At 37.4% G+C, this 16607-nt stretch overlaps 1 protein-coding gene across 21 annotated transcripts in view; it reads left to right on the plus strand.

The window, feature by feature from the left end:
* C2CD3 (C2 domain containing 3 centriole elongation regulator) overlaps positions 1-16607 on the plus strand; it is a 133813-nt gene that overhangs the window by 29114 nt on the left and 88092 nt on the right. For all 21 annotated transcript variants that reach the window (XR_011541545.1, XR_011541546.1, XR_011541547.1 and 18 more), the window contains 4 exons: positions 2215-2362; positions 11825-11979; positions 12592-12801; positions 13820-13932. Coding sequence is in view for 16 of the 21 variants with exons in the window: in XM_070625819.1 (XP_070481920.1) it covers positions 2215-2362; positions 11825-11979; positions 12592-12801; positions 13820-13932 (626 nt within the window). In the remaining 5 variants the exon portion in view is untranslated. The remainder of the gene's footprint in view (positions 1-2214; positions 2363-11824; positions 11980-12591; positions 12802-13819; positions 13933-16607) is intronic.

Below are 16607 nucleotides of genomic sequence, written 5' to 3' on the forward strand. Positions count from 1 at the left end.
AACAACAAATTGTAATATAAATTGAGAAGGTGGGTGAGAAGGAAATCTGTGTCCAAGAGTAATGATATAAGGGAGTGGACCCTTCATTTTTCATAATAGTAAGTTCATAAATTATTTAGAAAAGTGAAAAATCAGAAAATAGTAGTACACCTGTGTTACTTAGAAATATGAAGGTAAATACCAGAAGAAACATTTTAGGAAGTTAAAAGTGATTACCCCTAAGAAGGCAGGCAACTACTGTTTTTTATTATGTCTTGTAATCCTATTTGACTTTTAAAATAGGTACATACATTCTTTGATTAAAAAATGTCTAAGAAGAAAGTGCTGAGAGTGGTCTTATCTTGTAGCCAAAGAATGTGGGCAAATTCCAGCCCTGCTTTTTTTTCACTCTCATATCTCCTGCCCTTCTGGCTGCACAGGAACCTCAGGTCTCTGGCCTGTGCAGAGCAGCTGTGACCACTCTCGGTTTTTGGTATCAGTATGTCCAAAATATTGCAAAGAGGGAAATGGCATTCCCTTTTAATGTGTCATAGATAGAATAAATTCAAGGAAATGTTAATTTGAAAAAAAGAAGTAAAAAGTGGAGGGTTCTTTACTCAACAGAGGAGATCTTCGCAACTTTAAGGGTTTGCAAGGGGGAAAAGTAAGCAAGAAACTGAGTACGGGGGAGCCATAAGTGGCAAATGAGAGGTACGTAGAATACCAAGAAATAGAGCTTCAAAATGGAGCAGTGCTCAGAAGCTGCAGAGAAGGCATTGGATTGGGAAGTTGTTAGTTGGGTTTTGGCAGTTAGGAAGTTGTCCTGACCTTTGACAGAGAGATTACTATAGATTAGTGATTCTCAACTAGGGGGCAGTTCTCCCCTACCTTCCATCCCATGGGACATTTGGTAATGTCCGGAGACATTTTGGCTTGTCAAAATTGGAGGAGTGCTACTAGCATCTGGTGAGTAGAGTCCAGGGATCCAAAATGCATAAGATAGCTCCCAATGACAAAGAATTATCTGACCCGAGATGTCAGTAGTGCTAAAGCTGAGAAACCCTGCTATAGATTAAGGAAAGGAACATTTATTGAGCATCTATTTATTCCAAGAAATGTAGGACATGATCTAATTTGAAGGTAGTGATTATGTACTATTAAGTAATTAAAGAAAGGAAAACAAAGTGTAGTAGCTAGCTTGAAAGGGAAGCAAAGTTGAAAGAATTGAAATTGAAATGCTTAGCACAGTGCCTTTCACATATTAAGTATTTAATAAATGTTGCTTTTATCAATAACAAGTTTGTTAAGAAATAAGTTCATTAACAGATGTTCGTTAAGTGCTAGTTACTATAGGAGAAACAAAAATGAATGAAATGTACACGTTCTTGTATGCTTGTCTTCCTTATCAATTCACAAACTCTGTAAGTAGGGTGTCTGTTTTATTCATTTCTATATCCCACATAAAACTAATCTTACCATAATTAACCCTAAATACACATATTTTTGCTTAATGGAAGAAAGGATATTTATGAATTAGCCGTTCTTCTCAAAAACAACATATAACATTTAACTGATTGAATTACAGTTAATTCGTTACCTCTTTTTTCCCTCTTCCCTAGGCCATAAGCAGCACAAGAATAGAGCAAGTTAGCTTAACCATCTCTGTATCATTCAGGACCTAACACTATGCATGGCACATAATAGGTGCCCATTAAAATGGGTATTATAGGGCCCGGCCCAGTGGCGCAGTGGTTAAGTTCGCACGTTCCGCTTCTCGGCAGCCCAGGGTTTACTGGTTCAGATCCCGGGTGCAGACATGGCACTGCTTAGCACACCATGCTGTGGTGGGCGTCCACATACAAAGTGGAGGAGGATGGACACGGATGTTAGCTCAGGGCCAGGCTTCTTCAGCAACAAAGAGGAGGACTGGCAGTAGTTAGCTCAGGGCTAATCTTCCTCAAAAATAAATAAATAAATAAAATGGTTGTTACGTAAATGAATGAGATCATAATCAGTGTCTGTAGTGTATTTTTTTAATACTAGCCATTGGCATCCCAGTAGAAGGGGAATATAACATGAAAATGTTTATCAGGTAGTCTTCTGTTTAATGTGAGTCTTCTGTTTAACATATATTCTTCCATGTTTATAATTTTAGAAAGTTTTCACTAAAAAAAAGAATAACTCAGGTGAAACTTCTTTTAAACTCCGTCTGCTTTGTTTTTCTTATGTCTGCAGTGCTGAATTATCCCAAGGTCATTACTGGAATGGGCTAGGCTCTCCTCCAGACTCCCCATCTCCTGGAAGTGATGTGTATTGCAGCAGTGAGCCAAATGACCCTCAGTATGACCAGAGTCTCCTGGAGAACTTATTTTACACAGCACCTGTAAGTCATTGAATCTGAAGCTTTAGGAATTGGAGAACAGGAGTATTAATCATGTTAGTAGATGCAGGCATGTTACCACTTGCCAGACAGAAAGCTATCCATTTTATATACTTTATCTTATTTAATTATAATGATAACCTGAAGAGGAAAGCATTATCCTCATTTTACAGATGAAGAGACAGGCCTAGTAAGATTAAGTATTTTGTCCAAGGATCCATAGCAAGTAAGTGTTAGAGCCAGGATTCAGATTCAAGCTTACCTGAGTCCAAAGCCTGTGGTCTTAATTAATACATTAAATGGCATCCTTCAAGATCTTCTAAGGAAGAGCTAATCCAAGTATACCCTGAGAAGCACCCTTGATTGGTATCTTTTCAAAATACTCCAGAAACACCTCTACTCACAGGTGACAAATATCTTTACTGATCCTTAAGATAGGGCATTCTCTTTTCAGTCAGTTCTAGCATTTTCAAAGTTCTTGTATGAAGCCATATGTTCTATTCATTGGTTTAGCATCTTTTAGAGTCTATACATAAGTTCAATCCCTGTTCTACAAGTAATTGTTTATATTTGTAAAGATCGCTGTCATACTTCTCATTTTCCTTTTCTCCAGGTCAGAAAAGATAACTGAAATACAAGGTGGTTTATACCAGCTCAGTGATGAGACAGTGAGAGCTACCAGGGTTCAGAGGAATCGGTGAGAAGGTTTACATGAGATTGTCAGGAAAGAGCATCATGAGGAATAAGGGATCTTAACTGAGACTTGAAAGGTAGTGTTTAGAGAGAGAAAGGAAATGAAATGGGAATAGAAGGAATGACCTGTCTAGAGAAGCAGTTTGTGCACTGCAAGGGATCTAATTTGACTAGATGAGAATTCGTGTGGAAAAGAAGTCGTCGATAAGGCAGGCTAGCACATTGCAACCAGTCTATGAAAGCCTTTGAATGTCAGCTGGGGAGGAAAGGACATGATCAAAATAGTGTTTTAGGAATGTTAATCTGGCAGTGATGTAGGGGCCAACTGAGGGGAGAATTACTGGAAGTAGATGAGAAGCCGTTGGATTATTGGAGAGAGAGAGAGAGCCTGAATGAGAGTGGCAGCAGTGGGGTTGGAAAGGAGGAGATGGATTTAAAAGATATGAATTATTAGGATTTCATGACTTCCTACCTTAAAAATCATCACCGGTACTATGTTACCTGTAGGATAAAAAGGAAAGGGAACTTAGGTTTATTATACATTTTCCACGTGCCAGGGAGTTTGCATATTGTTTGTTGAGCATTGTACCACATGTTTTAAATTCATTATTTCATTTAATTCTTTTACTAGCCCGTTGAAATAGTGTTATCTCTTACATATCATGAAATAAAAGCTTAGAGACGTCAATTACTAGTAACTAAGTGGTAGAACTACAATTCTTACCCTAGTCTGTCTGATAGAAACCCTGTGTTTTTCCCACTAGACCACACCATCTCATAAGACTTGAGAATGGCATTAGAATCTGATCTTGACTTACCTGCCTAACCTCATCTCCTACTTTTGCCCTGCACCGTCTGGAGACTCCAGTCCTACTGTCTTCCCACTCCTCAAACATTCTAGCTCTTTTTCTCTCTCCATATTTCTCACTCATACTGATCCTTCAATTTTGCATGTTGAAATGTCCTTATGTATCTGGTAAATTTCTCTTCATTCTTTAAAAATCAACTTGTCACCTCTATGAGGAAACTATCCCAGACTCCCCCAAGCAGAATTTGTTGCCTGAATGTCTACAATATCCTGCACATACCTCTATTATAGCCCTTACCACATTGTATGTTATAGTTCCTCATGAACAAGAACATCTTCGTTATCTTTTTATTACCAGTACAACAAAGTCCTGATAGATATTGAGTACTCAGTGAATACTTAGTGAATAAATGAATGTATGTATGAATGGCACTACATAATCCCCCATGCTATTTGAACAAAATAATTTTAGAAAATGTTTGCTGACTGGAAGAAGGTGAACCAATTGACCATGAGGCAATGGGAAGACCAAGGAGTTAGAATGCTCATGTTCTTCCCTAGGGTAAATGTTTGACATTCTTAATATTGAATAACATCCACAGCTTAGAAATTCAGCATTCTTACGTTTTGTTTTTGGTTTCTGAAATTCTTAGCTTTTGAACAACCTAGTTTATGTTTACTCTAATTTCCCTAAGGCTGTGGACCCATCTAGATTTTGAATGCCTTGTCAGTAACCTTTTTTTTTACTTTTTTTTAATTGAGTTTATAATAGTTTACGTCACTGTGAAATTTGAGTTGTACATTATTTCTTGTCTGTCAACATATAAGTGCTCCCCTTCACCCCCTGTGCCCACCCCCCACCCCCTCATAACCACTGAACTGTTTTCTTTGTCCATGTGTTTGTTTATATTCCACATATGAGTGAAATCATATGGTATTTGTCTTTCTCAGTCTGGCTTATTTTGCTTAGCATAATACCCTCCAGGTCCATCCATGTTGTTGCAATGGGATGAGTTTGTCTTTTTTCTGGCTGAGTAGTAGTCCCTTGTGTATATATACCACATCTTCTTTATCCAGTCATCGATCGATGGGCACTTGGATTGTTTCCATGTCTTGGCTAATGTGAATAGACTGCAGTGAACATAAGGGTACATATGTTACTTTGGATTGTTGATTTCAAGTTGTTTGGGTAGATACGCAGTAGTGGGATAGCTGGGTCATATGGTACTTCTATTTTTAATTTTTTGAGGAATCTCCATACTGTTTTCCATAGTGGCTGCACCAGTTTGCATTCCCACCAGCAGTGTATGAGGGTTCCCTTCTCTCCACACCCTCTCCAATATTTGTTATTTTTAGTCTTAGTGATTATGGCCATTTTAACAGGCGTAAGTGGTATCTTAGTGTAGTTTTGATTTGTAATTCCCTCATGATTAGTGACGTGGAATATCTTTTCTTGTGTTTATTGGCCATCTGTATATCTTCTTTGGAAAAACATCTGTTAATATCCTCTGCTCATTTTTTGATCAGGCTGTTTTTTTGTTGTTGTTCAGTTGCATGAGTTCCTTATATATTATGGAAATTAGCCCCTTATCAGATATATGATTTGCAAAAATTTTCTCCCAATTGGTGGGTTGTCTTTTGGTTTTGATCCTAGTTTCTTTTGCCTTGCAGAAGCTCATTAGTCTGGTGAAGTTCCACTTGTTTATTTTTTCTTTTGTTTCTCTTGTCTGAGAAGACATGGTCTTCGAAAAGATCCTTTTAAGTTCGATGTCAAAGAGTGTACTACCTGTATTATCTTACAAGAGTTTTATGGTTTCAGGATTTATCTTCAAGTCTTTGACCCATTTTGAGTTTATATTTGTGTATGGCATGAGATAATGGTCTACTTTCATTCTTTTGCATGTGGCTGTCCAGTTTTCCCAGCACCATTTGTTGAAGAGACTGTCTTTTCTCCATTGTATGTTCTTGGCACCTTCGGCGAAGATTAGCTATCTGTATATGTGCGGTTTTATTTCTGGGTTTTCAGTTCTGTTCCATTGATCTGTGTGTCTGTTTTTGTACCAGTACCATGCTGTTTTGATCACTGTGGCTTTGTAGTACATTTTGAAGTCAGGGATTGTGATGCCTCCAGCTTTGTTCTTTTTTTTCTATATTACTTTAGCAATTTGGGGTCTTTTGTTGCCCCATATGAATTTTAGGATTCTTTGCTCTATTTCCGTGAAGAATGTCCTTGGGATTCTGATTGAGATTGCATTGAATCTGTAGATTGCTTTGGGTAGTATGGACATTTTAACTGTGTTTATTCTTCCAGTCCATGTGCATGGAATCTCTTTCCATCTGTTTATGTCATCATCTATTTCTTTCAATAATGTCTTATAGTTTTCATTATATAAGTCCTTCACCTCCTTAGTTAAATTTATTCCTAAGTCCTTTATTCTTTTTGTTGCGATTGTAAATGGAATTGTATTCTTGAGTTCTGTTTCTGGAAGTTCATTATTAGAGTACAGAAATGCAACTGATTTTTGTAAGTTGCTTTTGTGCCCTACCACTTTACTGTAGTTGTTAGTTATTTCTAATAGTTTTCTGATGGATTCTTCAAGGTTTTCTGTATATAAGATCATATCATCTGCAAACAATGAGAGTTTCACTTCTTCACTCCCTATTTGGATTCCTTTTATTCCTTTCTCTTGCCTAATTGCTCTGGCCAAAACCTCCAGTGCTATGTTAAAAAAGAGTGGTGATAGTGGACATCCTTGTCTTGTTCCTATTCTCAGAAGGATGGCGTTCAGTTTTTCCTCATTGAGTATGATGATGGCTGTGGGTTTGTCATGTATGGCCTTTATTATGTTGAGATAATTTCCTTTTATCCCCATTTTCTTAAGAGTTTTTATCATAAAGGGTTTTGGATCTTGTCAAATGCTTTCTCTGCATCTATTGAGATGATCATGTGGTTTTTATTCCTCATTTTGTTAATGTGGTGTATCACATTGATTGATTTGTGGATGTTGAACCATCCCTGTGTCCCTGGTATAAATCCCACTTGATCATGATGTATGATCCTTTTGATGTATTGCTGTATTTGAGTTGCCAATATTTTGTTGAGGATTTTTGGATTTATGTTCATCAGCGATACTGGCCTGTAGTTTTCCTTTTTTGTGTTATCCTTGTCAGGCTTTGGTATTATCAGAGTGATGTTGGCCTCATAAAATGTGTTAAGGAAGTGTTCCATCTTCCCTAATTTTTTGGAATAGCTTGAGAAGAATAGGTATTAAATCCTCTCTGAAAGTTTGAGAGAATTCCCCAGGGAAGCCATCTGGTCCTGGGCTTTTTATTCTTTGGGATGCTTTTGGTTACTATTTCAATCTCTTTCCTTGTGATTGGTCTATTCAGATTATCTGTTTGTTCTTGATACAGCTTTGGGAGGTTGTAAGAGTCTAAGAATTTATCCATTTTCTCTAGATTATCCATTTTGTTGGCAGATAGTTTTTCGTAGTATTCTCTTATAATCTGTTGTATTTCTGTGGTATCCATTGTTATTTCTCCTCTTTCATTTCTAATTTTGTTTATCTGAGCTTTCTCTCTTTTTTTCTTTGTAAGTTTGGTGAGGGGTTTGTCAATTTTATTTATCTTCTCAAAGACCCAGCTCTTTGTTTGGTTGATGCTTTTTTTTCTTTTTTTTTTTTTGTTGTTGTTGTTGTTCTTGTTTTTTGAGGAAGATCAGCCCTGAGCTAACTACTGCCAATCTTCTTCTTTTTGCTGAGGAAGACTGGCCCTGAGCTAACATCCATGCCCATCTTCCTCTGCTTTATACGTGGGACACCTGCCACAGCATGGCTTTTGCCAAACGGTACCATGTCTGCACCTGGGATCCGAACCAGTGAACCCCGGGCCACCTGAGAAGCGGAATGTGTGAACTTAATCGCTGTGCCACCAGGCTGGCCCCTCGTTGATGCTTTCTACTGTGTCTTTTTTGTTTCAATAGCATTTATTTCTGCTCTGATTTTTATTATTTCTCTCCTTCTGCTAACTTTGGGCATTGTTCTTCTTTTTCTGATTCAGTCAGGTGGTGTTTGAGATTGCTTATTTGGGATTTTTCTTGTTTGTTAGGATGAGCCTGTATTGCAATGAATTTTCCTCTTAGCACTGCTTTTGCTGCATCCCGAATGAGTTGGTATGTTATGTTTCATTTGTCTTCAGATATTTTTTGATTTCTCTTTTAATTTCTTCAGTGATCCATTGGTTGTTCAATAGCATGTTGTTTAGTCTCCACATCTTTGTCCCTTTCTCAGCTTTTTTCTTGCAATTAATTTCTAGCTTCATAGCATTGTGATTGGAAAAGATGCTTGTTATTATTTAAATCTTCTTAAATTTATTGAGGCTTGCCTTGTTTCCCAACATATGGTCTATCCTTGAGAATGTTCCATGCACACTTGAGAAGATTGTGTGTTCTGCTGTTTTTGGATAGAGTGTTCTGTACATGTCTGTTAAGTCCAACTGGTCTAGCTTTTCATTTAATTCCACTTTTTCCTTGTTGATTTTCTGTCTGGATGATCTATCCATTGATGTGAGTGGAGTTTTGAGGTCTCCTACTATTATTGTGTGATTATCAATATCTCCTTTTAGGTTTGTTAATAGTTACTTTATGCACTTTGGTGCTCCTGTGTTGGGTGCATAGACATTTATAAGTGTTATGTCTTCTTGGTAGAGTGTCCCTTTGATCATTATATACTGCCCCTCTTTGTCTCTCTTTACGTGTCTTATCTTGAAGTCTACTTTGTCTGATATAACTATTGCAATACCTACTTTCTTTTGTTTGCCATTAGCTGGGAGTATCGTCTTGCATTCCTTCACTCTGAGCCTGTTGGAGCTGAGAGTTTTTTACTAGAGGCAGCATATTGTTGAGTCTTGTCCTTTAATCCATCTCATCACTCTGTGTCTTTTTCTTGGAGAATTCAGTCCATTTACATTTAGTGTGATTATCAATATATGAGGGCTTAATGCTGTCATTTATCACTCGTTTTCTGGTTCTCCTTCATTTCCTTTGTTTTTCATCCCATGTGTTTCGGTCTACCAATTGAGTTATGTGGTTTTTTATGTTGTGTTTGTTTTCTCCTTATTTATTATTTGTATCTCTGTTCTGCTTTTTTGTTTAGTGGTTACCATGAGATTTGTATTCAAAATCTCATAGATAAGATAGTCCATTTTCTGATGGCCTCTTATTTCCTTAGATTAGACCGATTCAGTCCCTTTCCTCTTCCCCTCCTAAGTTTTTCTCACATCTTATTCCATCTTGTGTTGTGAGTTTGTGGTTAAAATGACAAGATTGTCTTTGTTTTTGGTGTTTTCCTTCCCTTTATCTTTAATGTTATACTTGAGTATTTGCTAACCTGTTCTGGTGTATAGCTACAATTTTCTGATTTTGTCTATCTATTTATCTCCTTACTCTGTGCTTTGTAACCCCTTTCTCCCATTTTTTTTTTTTTTTTCAGATGTAAGGGCCTTCTTGAGGATTTTTTGTAGGGGGGTGTCTCGAGGCTACGAACTCAGTTAGCTTTTGTTTATCTGGGAAAGTTTTTATTTCTCCATCATATCCGAAGGAAATTTTTGCTGGATAGAGTATTCTTGGCTGAAAGTTTTTGTCCTTCAAAGATTTGAGTATGTCATTCCAGTCTCTCATGGCCTGTAAGGTTTCTGCAGAGAAACCAGCTGAAAGCCTAATATGGGTTCCTTTTTGTAGGTTATTTTCTTCTGCCTTGCTACCCTTAGTATTTTTTCTTGGTCATTCACTTTTGCCAGTTTCGCTACTCTGTGCCTTGCAGTAGGTCTTTTTACAGTAACACATTTAGGAGATCTGGTAGACTCTTCCACATGGATTTCCATCTCCTACCCCAGGTTTGGGAAGTTCTCTGCTATTATTTCTTTGAACAAGCTTACTGCTCCATTCTCCTTCTCTTCTCCCTCTAGAATACTTATAATTCTTAGGTTGCATTTCCTAATTGAGTCAGATATTTCTCGGAGACTTTGTTCATTTCTTTTTAGTCTTAGTTCTCTCTTGTCCTCTATCTGGAGCATTTCAATATGTCTGTCCTTGATTATGCTGATTCTGTCCTCTATGATGTCTGCTTGAGTATTCAGGGATTCCATATTTTGTTTTATCTCATTGATTGTGTCTTTCATTTCCAATATTTTTGATTGATTCTTCTTTATAGTTTCAATCTCTTTTGTAAAGTATCTCCTGAACTCATTGAATTGTTTCTCTGCATTCTCTTTTAACTTGTTGAGTTTTTTGATGATAGTTGTTTTGAATTCTCTGTTGTTCGGATTACGTATTTCTGTGTCTTCAGAACTGATTTCTGGGTACTTCTCATTTTTCTCTCCAATCTGGAGATTTAATATAATTTTTGATACTGCTAGAGGGCGTGGTTTTGTTCTTTAGCATCCTGGTACTATTTGGTTGCAGTCACCACCTATTGTCACACAGTTGGGGGTCAGGAGCCATGTATTCTGAGCCCTCCACCTTCTGCTGGGCTCCCAGGTGCTGGACTGGTGCTGGGCAGGTGAGGGGGCTAGGCTCTTTCTCCTGTGAGCTCTCACAGGCTTACTTGCTCTGCTCTCTCAAACTGCTCTCCTGGGGAATTGGCTTGATGAGGTCACTCCCAATGATAGCTTTCACTCCTGTAGGGGACTTCCCCCTAAGCTGCGAGGGACCTCAGGGATCTTTGATGTTCCTGCGAATGAGCATCCCCTCCCTTCTTCCTTCCCTCTCGCAGGCCACGCACAGTCCTGGATCACAGTCTTTTGGGGAGGAAGTGAAGTTTTCTCTTACCCCGTTCCACCTCCTCCAAGAGGGGCTCCAGCCTCTCCACCCTCCAACGTGTGGCTGCATGGGTCTCTCAGGCATCTTTTGTGTTGTGTGGATGTCCTCTGTTGGAGTGTGAAGGTCTTTTTTGTTGTGTTGTGCAGGGGAGAGATCACCGGGAGAACTCACTCTGCCATGATACTGACGTCACCTCGTCAGTAACCATTCTGGTGCAAAAAGCTTTGTAATTTCACCTTGAAAAAGTTATATTGCTTCCTAGAAGGACATTCTGATCTTGCTTATTTAACTGTTTGGTATCCTTTGTCAACACATTGTATACCCTGACACACTGAAACAATGGAGTTAGAGGTGATAAACTTAAAATGACTTTGGATAGGTCTCTTTTTTAAAAATTTGGAGCCAATATCTGTAACACTGTGTTGTCTCTTTATTTTGCATTTTGTGATAGAAAGGGCTGATCAGTCAATTGTGGTAGCTGCCTTTTCTCAAAAATTACAAGGGGTTTAGCCGCTGGTTCCCTCTTTAAGAAAATTTGTGACATATAATAAACAGTTCATCTTAGCAAGATTAAAAGCAGAATGAATCACTAGTAGTATGGAGTGGTGAAAAAAGCCAAGTGCTTGCATCCATATAGTTAGGTGACATTGTACCAGTTATTTTGCCTTAAACTGTGGTGGAAATACAGGCTTTGGAACCCATGGAGAGGAAGATCTGCCTTTACTGCTTAAGACTGTGAATTATAAACAAGCTGCCTAATTTCTCTCAGCTTTCCTTTTCTCACTTGTAAAGATTGAGGTAAGGACACCTTATAGGAATGTGGTAAGTATTAGAAATACACACACAACATTTAGCATAGTACTAGATAGAGAGTAGGCAGTCAATAAATAGCGGTTGTTATTGTTGGGAATGTGAAAGGAGAATCTATTCTCTTTGAATTGCACTTGTAGGTTATTTTTGTGAACTTCAGATTATTTTTGTTTAACCAAGAGACACATGGGATTATTTCCCTGGTGTCAGTTATCTCTGTAAGAGAATGATATATGTGCAGAGAAGAATTTGATTACTTTTAGAGAAATGTTTGCATTACCACCATCCCTAAAGCAGTCATCTTTTAGTGCCTCTCATTTGTTTCTTTCTCCCATAGAAATCTGATACCAGCATCAGTGATTTCTTCAGTGAAGATGATGATACTGTCCCTTCTAAAAAAATGAGCCAATCTAAGGCCCTTGTCAGATCTCCTAAGGTTCCAGAGTCAAATGATCAAAAATTGAAGAAGAGGGCAGTGGGCAAGAAAAATAGGTGAGCCTCTCTGTGAATGCTTGTTTACAGGCAAAAGCAGAGGAAGATTATTTCCACAAGATCTCCTAAAGTGAAATGACCTGTGTTTGCCCAATACTATCAGACTGATGAAGTGAGTTACAGTAAGTCATTAAGTATTGTAATCCTTAAAAATGTAATAACATGAAAAGATGGATACAATAAAATTGTTAAGGGAGAAAGCAGAATTCCAGGCTGTATGTGTGCTGTATTACACTTGTATAGAAAATTTGCATAAAGAAAGCAAATGAAGAGGAATATACAAAAGTGACAATAGTAGTTGTGTTAGAGTAGTGTGTAACTGAAGTAAAGTCTGTATCTCTCGTAGAAAACCTGATTCTGTAACATCTGTTTCTAGATTTGTGTGGAGATAAACCTTTAGATTATAAGAATGTCTTTACATTTTTTTAGATTTCTTTCACTGTGGATTAGGGCCAGAATTCTGATGATTAAAACTGTTTCTCAATTCTTGATAACTTGTGAATTAAGATGCTTGCTGCCCTTCCTCTTTCCTCCTCTCGTGTGTGCAAACTGGATTGTTTCCTGCCGGGCCTCTGACTGTGTGCCTCACTGCTCTTTATGAACTTCTTTCAGAAATTTGGTTGAACAACAGATGCTGTCAGAAACTCCAGAAGATGCCCAAGTGATGGCACTAAGTGTGGATAGACTGGCCCTTCTGGGTAGAACACATTCAGTCAGAATCATCGTGGAAACAATGGGAGTTCCTCCAGATAGTCCACAGATGACCCCTGGCAAAAAAAGCTGTCCTGGGAGACCACCTAAGCTGACAACAGCAAAAAAGCGGTATGTGTCTGACATGGAAAAGCTGAATCTGACATTTCTGAAAAGTGTGTCTGATGATAATAAATAAATAATTCTATAATTCTTTATGATTTGTAAAGTGCTTTCATATGCATCATTCAATCAACAAAAATGTATTGAGGGGCTGGCCCCATGGCCAAGTGGTTGAAGTTCTGTGTGCTCTGCTTTGGCTGCCCAGGTTCATGGGATTGGATCCTGGGCATGTACCTACTCCACTCATCAGCCATCCCATGGAGACATCCCACATACAAAAAATAGAGGAAGATTGGCACAGATGTTAGCTCAGAGCTAATCTTCCTCAAACAAAAAAAAAGGAGAGGAAGATTAGCAACAGATATTAGCTCAGGGCGAATCTTCCTCATCAAAAAAAAAAAGAAAAACAGTATTGACTTCTTCACAAGGTCCCAAGCGCTATGCTAGGTAAGTGTGAGAATAGAGAAAATTAAGCCACAGACTCTGTTCTTGCATACCTTAGAGTCAGCATGAGAGAGAAACGTTTAAATGGTGACCTGTAATATAGGCTTTAGGGGCCAAAATAGATGTTTAATATTAAAAGTGCTGTGAGAGCACAAGAAAGGGAGCCTTTAATTCTGCCTGACAGGATTGGTAAAAGCTTTGAAGAGGGGAGGTAGGTCCTCTGAGATCCTGAGGTCCTGAAAATAGGACCTTGAAAGATATGTAAGATTTATCAGACAGAACATAGGTTTATTATTTGGTTCGTTTTTTTTTTTTTTAAAAGATTTTTTATTTTTTTCCTTTTTCTCCCCAAAGCCCCCCAGTACATAGTTGTATATTCTTCGTTGTGGGTCCTTCTAGTTGTGGCATGTGGGATACTGCCTCAGTGTGGTTTGATGAGCAGTGCCATGTCCGCACCCAGGATTCGAACCAATGAAACACTGGGCCGCCTGCAGCGGAGCGCGCTGACTTAACCACTCGGCCACGGGGCCAGCCCTCTATTATTTGGTTCGTTTTTTAACCACTTTTTTGTTTTGATCCTTAGCACCTTCTTTGTGGAATATCACCTTCCTGTGGGCTTTTCCAAAAGTGGATTGGGAAAGACAGCTTTGATCACTGAGGTTGTTCGACTTGCCTCCAGTAAAATTACAGAAGGAGGTAAGAGAGAAACTGGTTTTCTACTCCTTAGACATTTTGGCTTTCGATGAAGTTTTGAATCTCTAATTACTCATCTGACTTTTATAGTATCATAGAATCTTAGCGGCAGAAAGAATTTTGACGTGAATCTATTTTAATTCCTTTATTTTATAAGTGAGGAAACTGGCCCAGAGGTCCTGTGACTATCCTGATGCAAGACAGCTAGTCAGTAACGTAGCTAAGACTACAACTTAAAACTCTTGATGCTTAGATCATGTTCTTTCCACTATTGCCATTTTTCTTTTCTTCGCTTTTTAAAAACAGCTTTGTCAAGATATAATTCACATACCATACAATTTAATATCTGAAATGTACAATTCAATGTTTTTTAATATATTATAGGGTTGTACAACCATCACCACAATCTAATTTTAGAACGTTTTTATCCCTCCTAAAAGAAATCCCATACTTATAAGCATTCACTCCTCAATTCCCTTTCATCCCTTAGTACTCAGCAACTCTTAATCTACTTTCTGTCTCTATCAATTTTCCCACTCTGGACATTTCATATAAATGGAATCATACAATATGTGATTTTTGTGACTGGCTTCTTTGACTTACCCTAATATTTTCAAGTTTCATTCATGTCATGGTATGTATCAGTACCCCTTCCTTTTTGTGGCTGTATAATATTCCATTGTATGGCTATACATACATTTTATTCATCCACTCATTAGCTGGTGGGCATCTGGGATGTTTCCACTTTTTGGCTATTATGGATAATATTACTATGAACTTTTGTGTACATGTTTTTATATTAACATATGTTTTAATTTCCTTTGGGTATATACCTAACAGTGGAATAGCTGGGTCATATAGTGACTATATGTTTTAACTTTAAAAATTGCTGGACTGTTTTCAACAGCTGCTCCACCATTTAACATTCTTACCATCAGTGTATGAGGGCTCCAGTTCTCCACCTCCTCACCAACACTTGTTATTTTCCATTATTTTTTTATTCTAGCCGTCCTAGTAGGTATGACGTGGTGTCTCATTGTGGTTTTGATTTGCACTTCCCTAATAAGTAATGATATTAAGCATCTTTTGCTTATTGTCCATTTGTGTATCTGTTTTGGACAAATGTCTGTTTGAATTCTTTTTCTGTTTTAAAATTTGTATTATTGGGTTGTGAGAGTTCCTTGTATATTCTAGATACAAGACTCTTATTGGTTATGTGATTTGCGAATATTTTCTCCCATTGAATGGCTTGTCCTTTCACTTTCTAAATGGTATAATTTATAGCAGAAAGGTTTTTGATTTTGATGTAGTCCTGTTTATCTATTTTTTCTTTTGTTGCTTGTGCTTTTGGTGTTGTCTTTTTTCTATCTTGTTTTAAATATTTCTAATACAAAACAAGCAAAACGGTAGTATAATAAACGTTTATGTTCCTGTCATGCAAAATTATAGCTACTTTTCTAACAGATTTTGAGAATATTTTTGCCTTAGTTTTCCAGTTTGATCCATGAACAGTTCATCATTGTTGAGTTTCTTTCTCTGGGAAGTAGTTTGAGAAGTAAAAGATAAGGTCCTAACTCTCCTATACGTTCAAGTAACTTTCTTTTATGCAGCATAGTAACATTGGGTTTTAAATTTTTCATTTTGCTTTCTTTTGTTTATTTGGTTTTTGAACCAAATATAATCCATTCATGTAGTTCAAAATTTCACAGTCCCATCTTTGTAGGCAAATAATGTTGTAAGTTTCTGTTGTATCCTTCCTGATATTTTATGCACATATAAGCAAATATGTATTTTCTTTTTTGCCCTACCCTCATTTTAATCCAAGTATTAATGTACCATATACACTGTTGTACATCTTTCCTTTAACGTTATATCTTAGGAATTTTTCATATCAGGACATAAAGAACTTCGTCAGTCCTTTATGACTGCATAATAGTCCATCAAATGGATAGGCCATAATTTAAACCCTATATTGATCAGTAGTTAAGTCATTTTCAGTATTTTGCTGTTAAAACAGTGCTTCAGTGAATAATCTTGTACATACATCATTTCTCACTTGATGTGAGTATATCCAGCACAAACATTAAAAATAAATAGTTATTTACCCTTAAAAACAGCACCTAAAGTAATTTAATGTACTCTTACTAGAGAACATTGTTTCACTTTCCCCATCACCTGAAGAAGAATTAGGGGGTTTAAAAGTTTTCATGTTTACTTCCTGGCTGTATGGTTAAATTATCAGTAGCAACAGAAACTGCTCCTGAAGTTTGTTCAGAGCGTTCAAGAATGTGTAATTGATTCTGTTGGCTGAAGTAAGTATGTTTGAGGAACTTTAATGTGATTAAACTGTTTTTCTCAAAGTCCGTATGCAAAGAAAAACGTTGGATTCTTTTGTCAGGTCTTCCCCTTCTACCAATGTGACATTTGATGAGTTTCTTAAAACTTCTCTAAGTCCCAGTTTCCCCATTGTAAAATTGAGATACAGCAAGGACGCAGTTCTGATATGCTCAAGTTTCAGTTAACAAAGTACCTACAAAACAAGGACTGCCTTTATTACTCGGGGATTAATGGACAGTCAAATGGGATAATAAATGTAAAGGCATAAAACTCTGAAATAGTATGTAACTAATAGTAGCTCACATTTATTGGGCACTAAATTATGTGCCAAGAACTCTACT

The sequence above is a fragment of the Equus przewalskii genome, chromosome 6, assembly GCF_037783145.1.
Source record: "Equus przewalskii isolate Varuska chromosome 6, EquPr2, whole genome shotgun sequence".
Classification (NCBI taxonomy): Eukaryota; Metazoa; Chordata; class Mammalia; order Perissodactyla; family Equidae; genus Equus; species Equus przewalskii.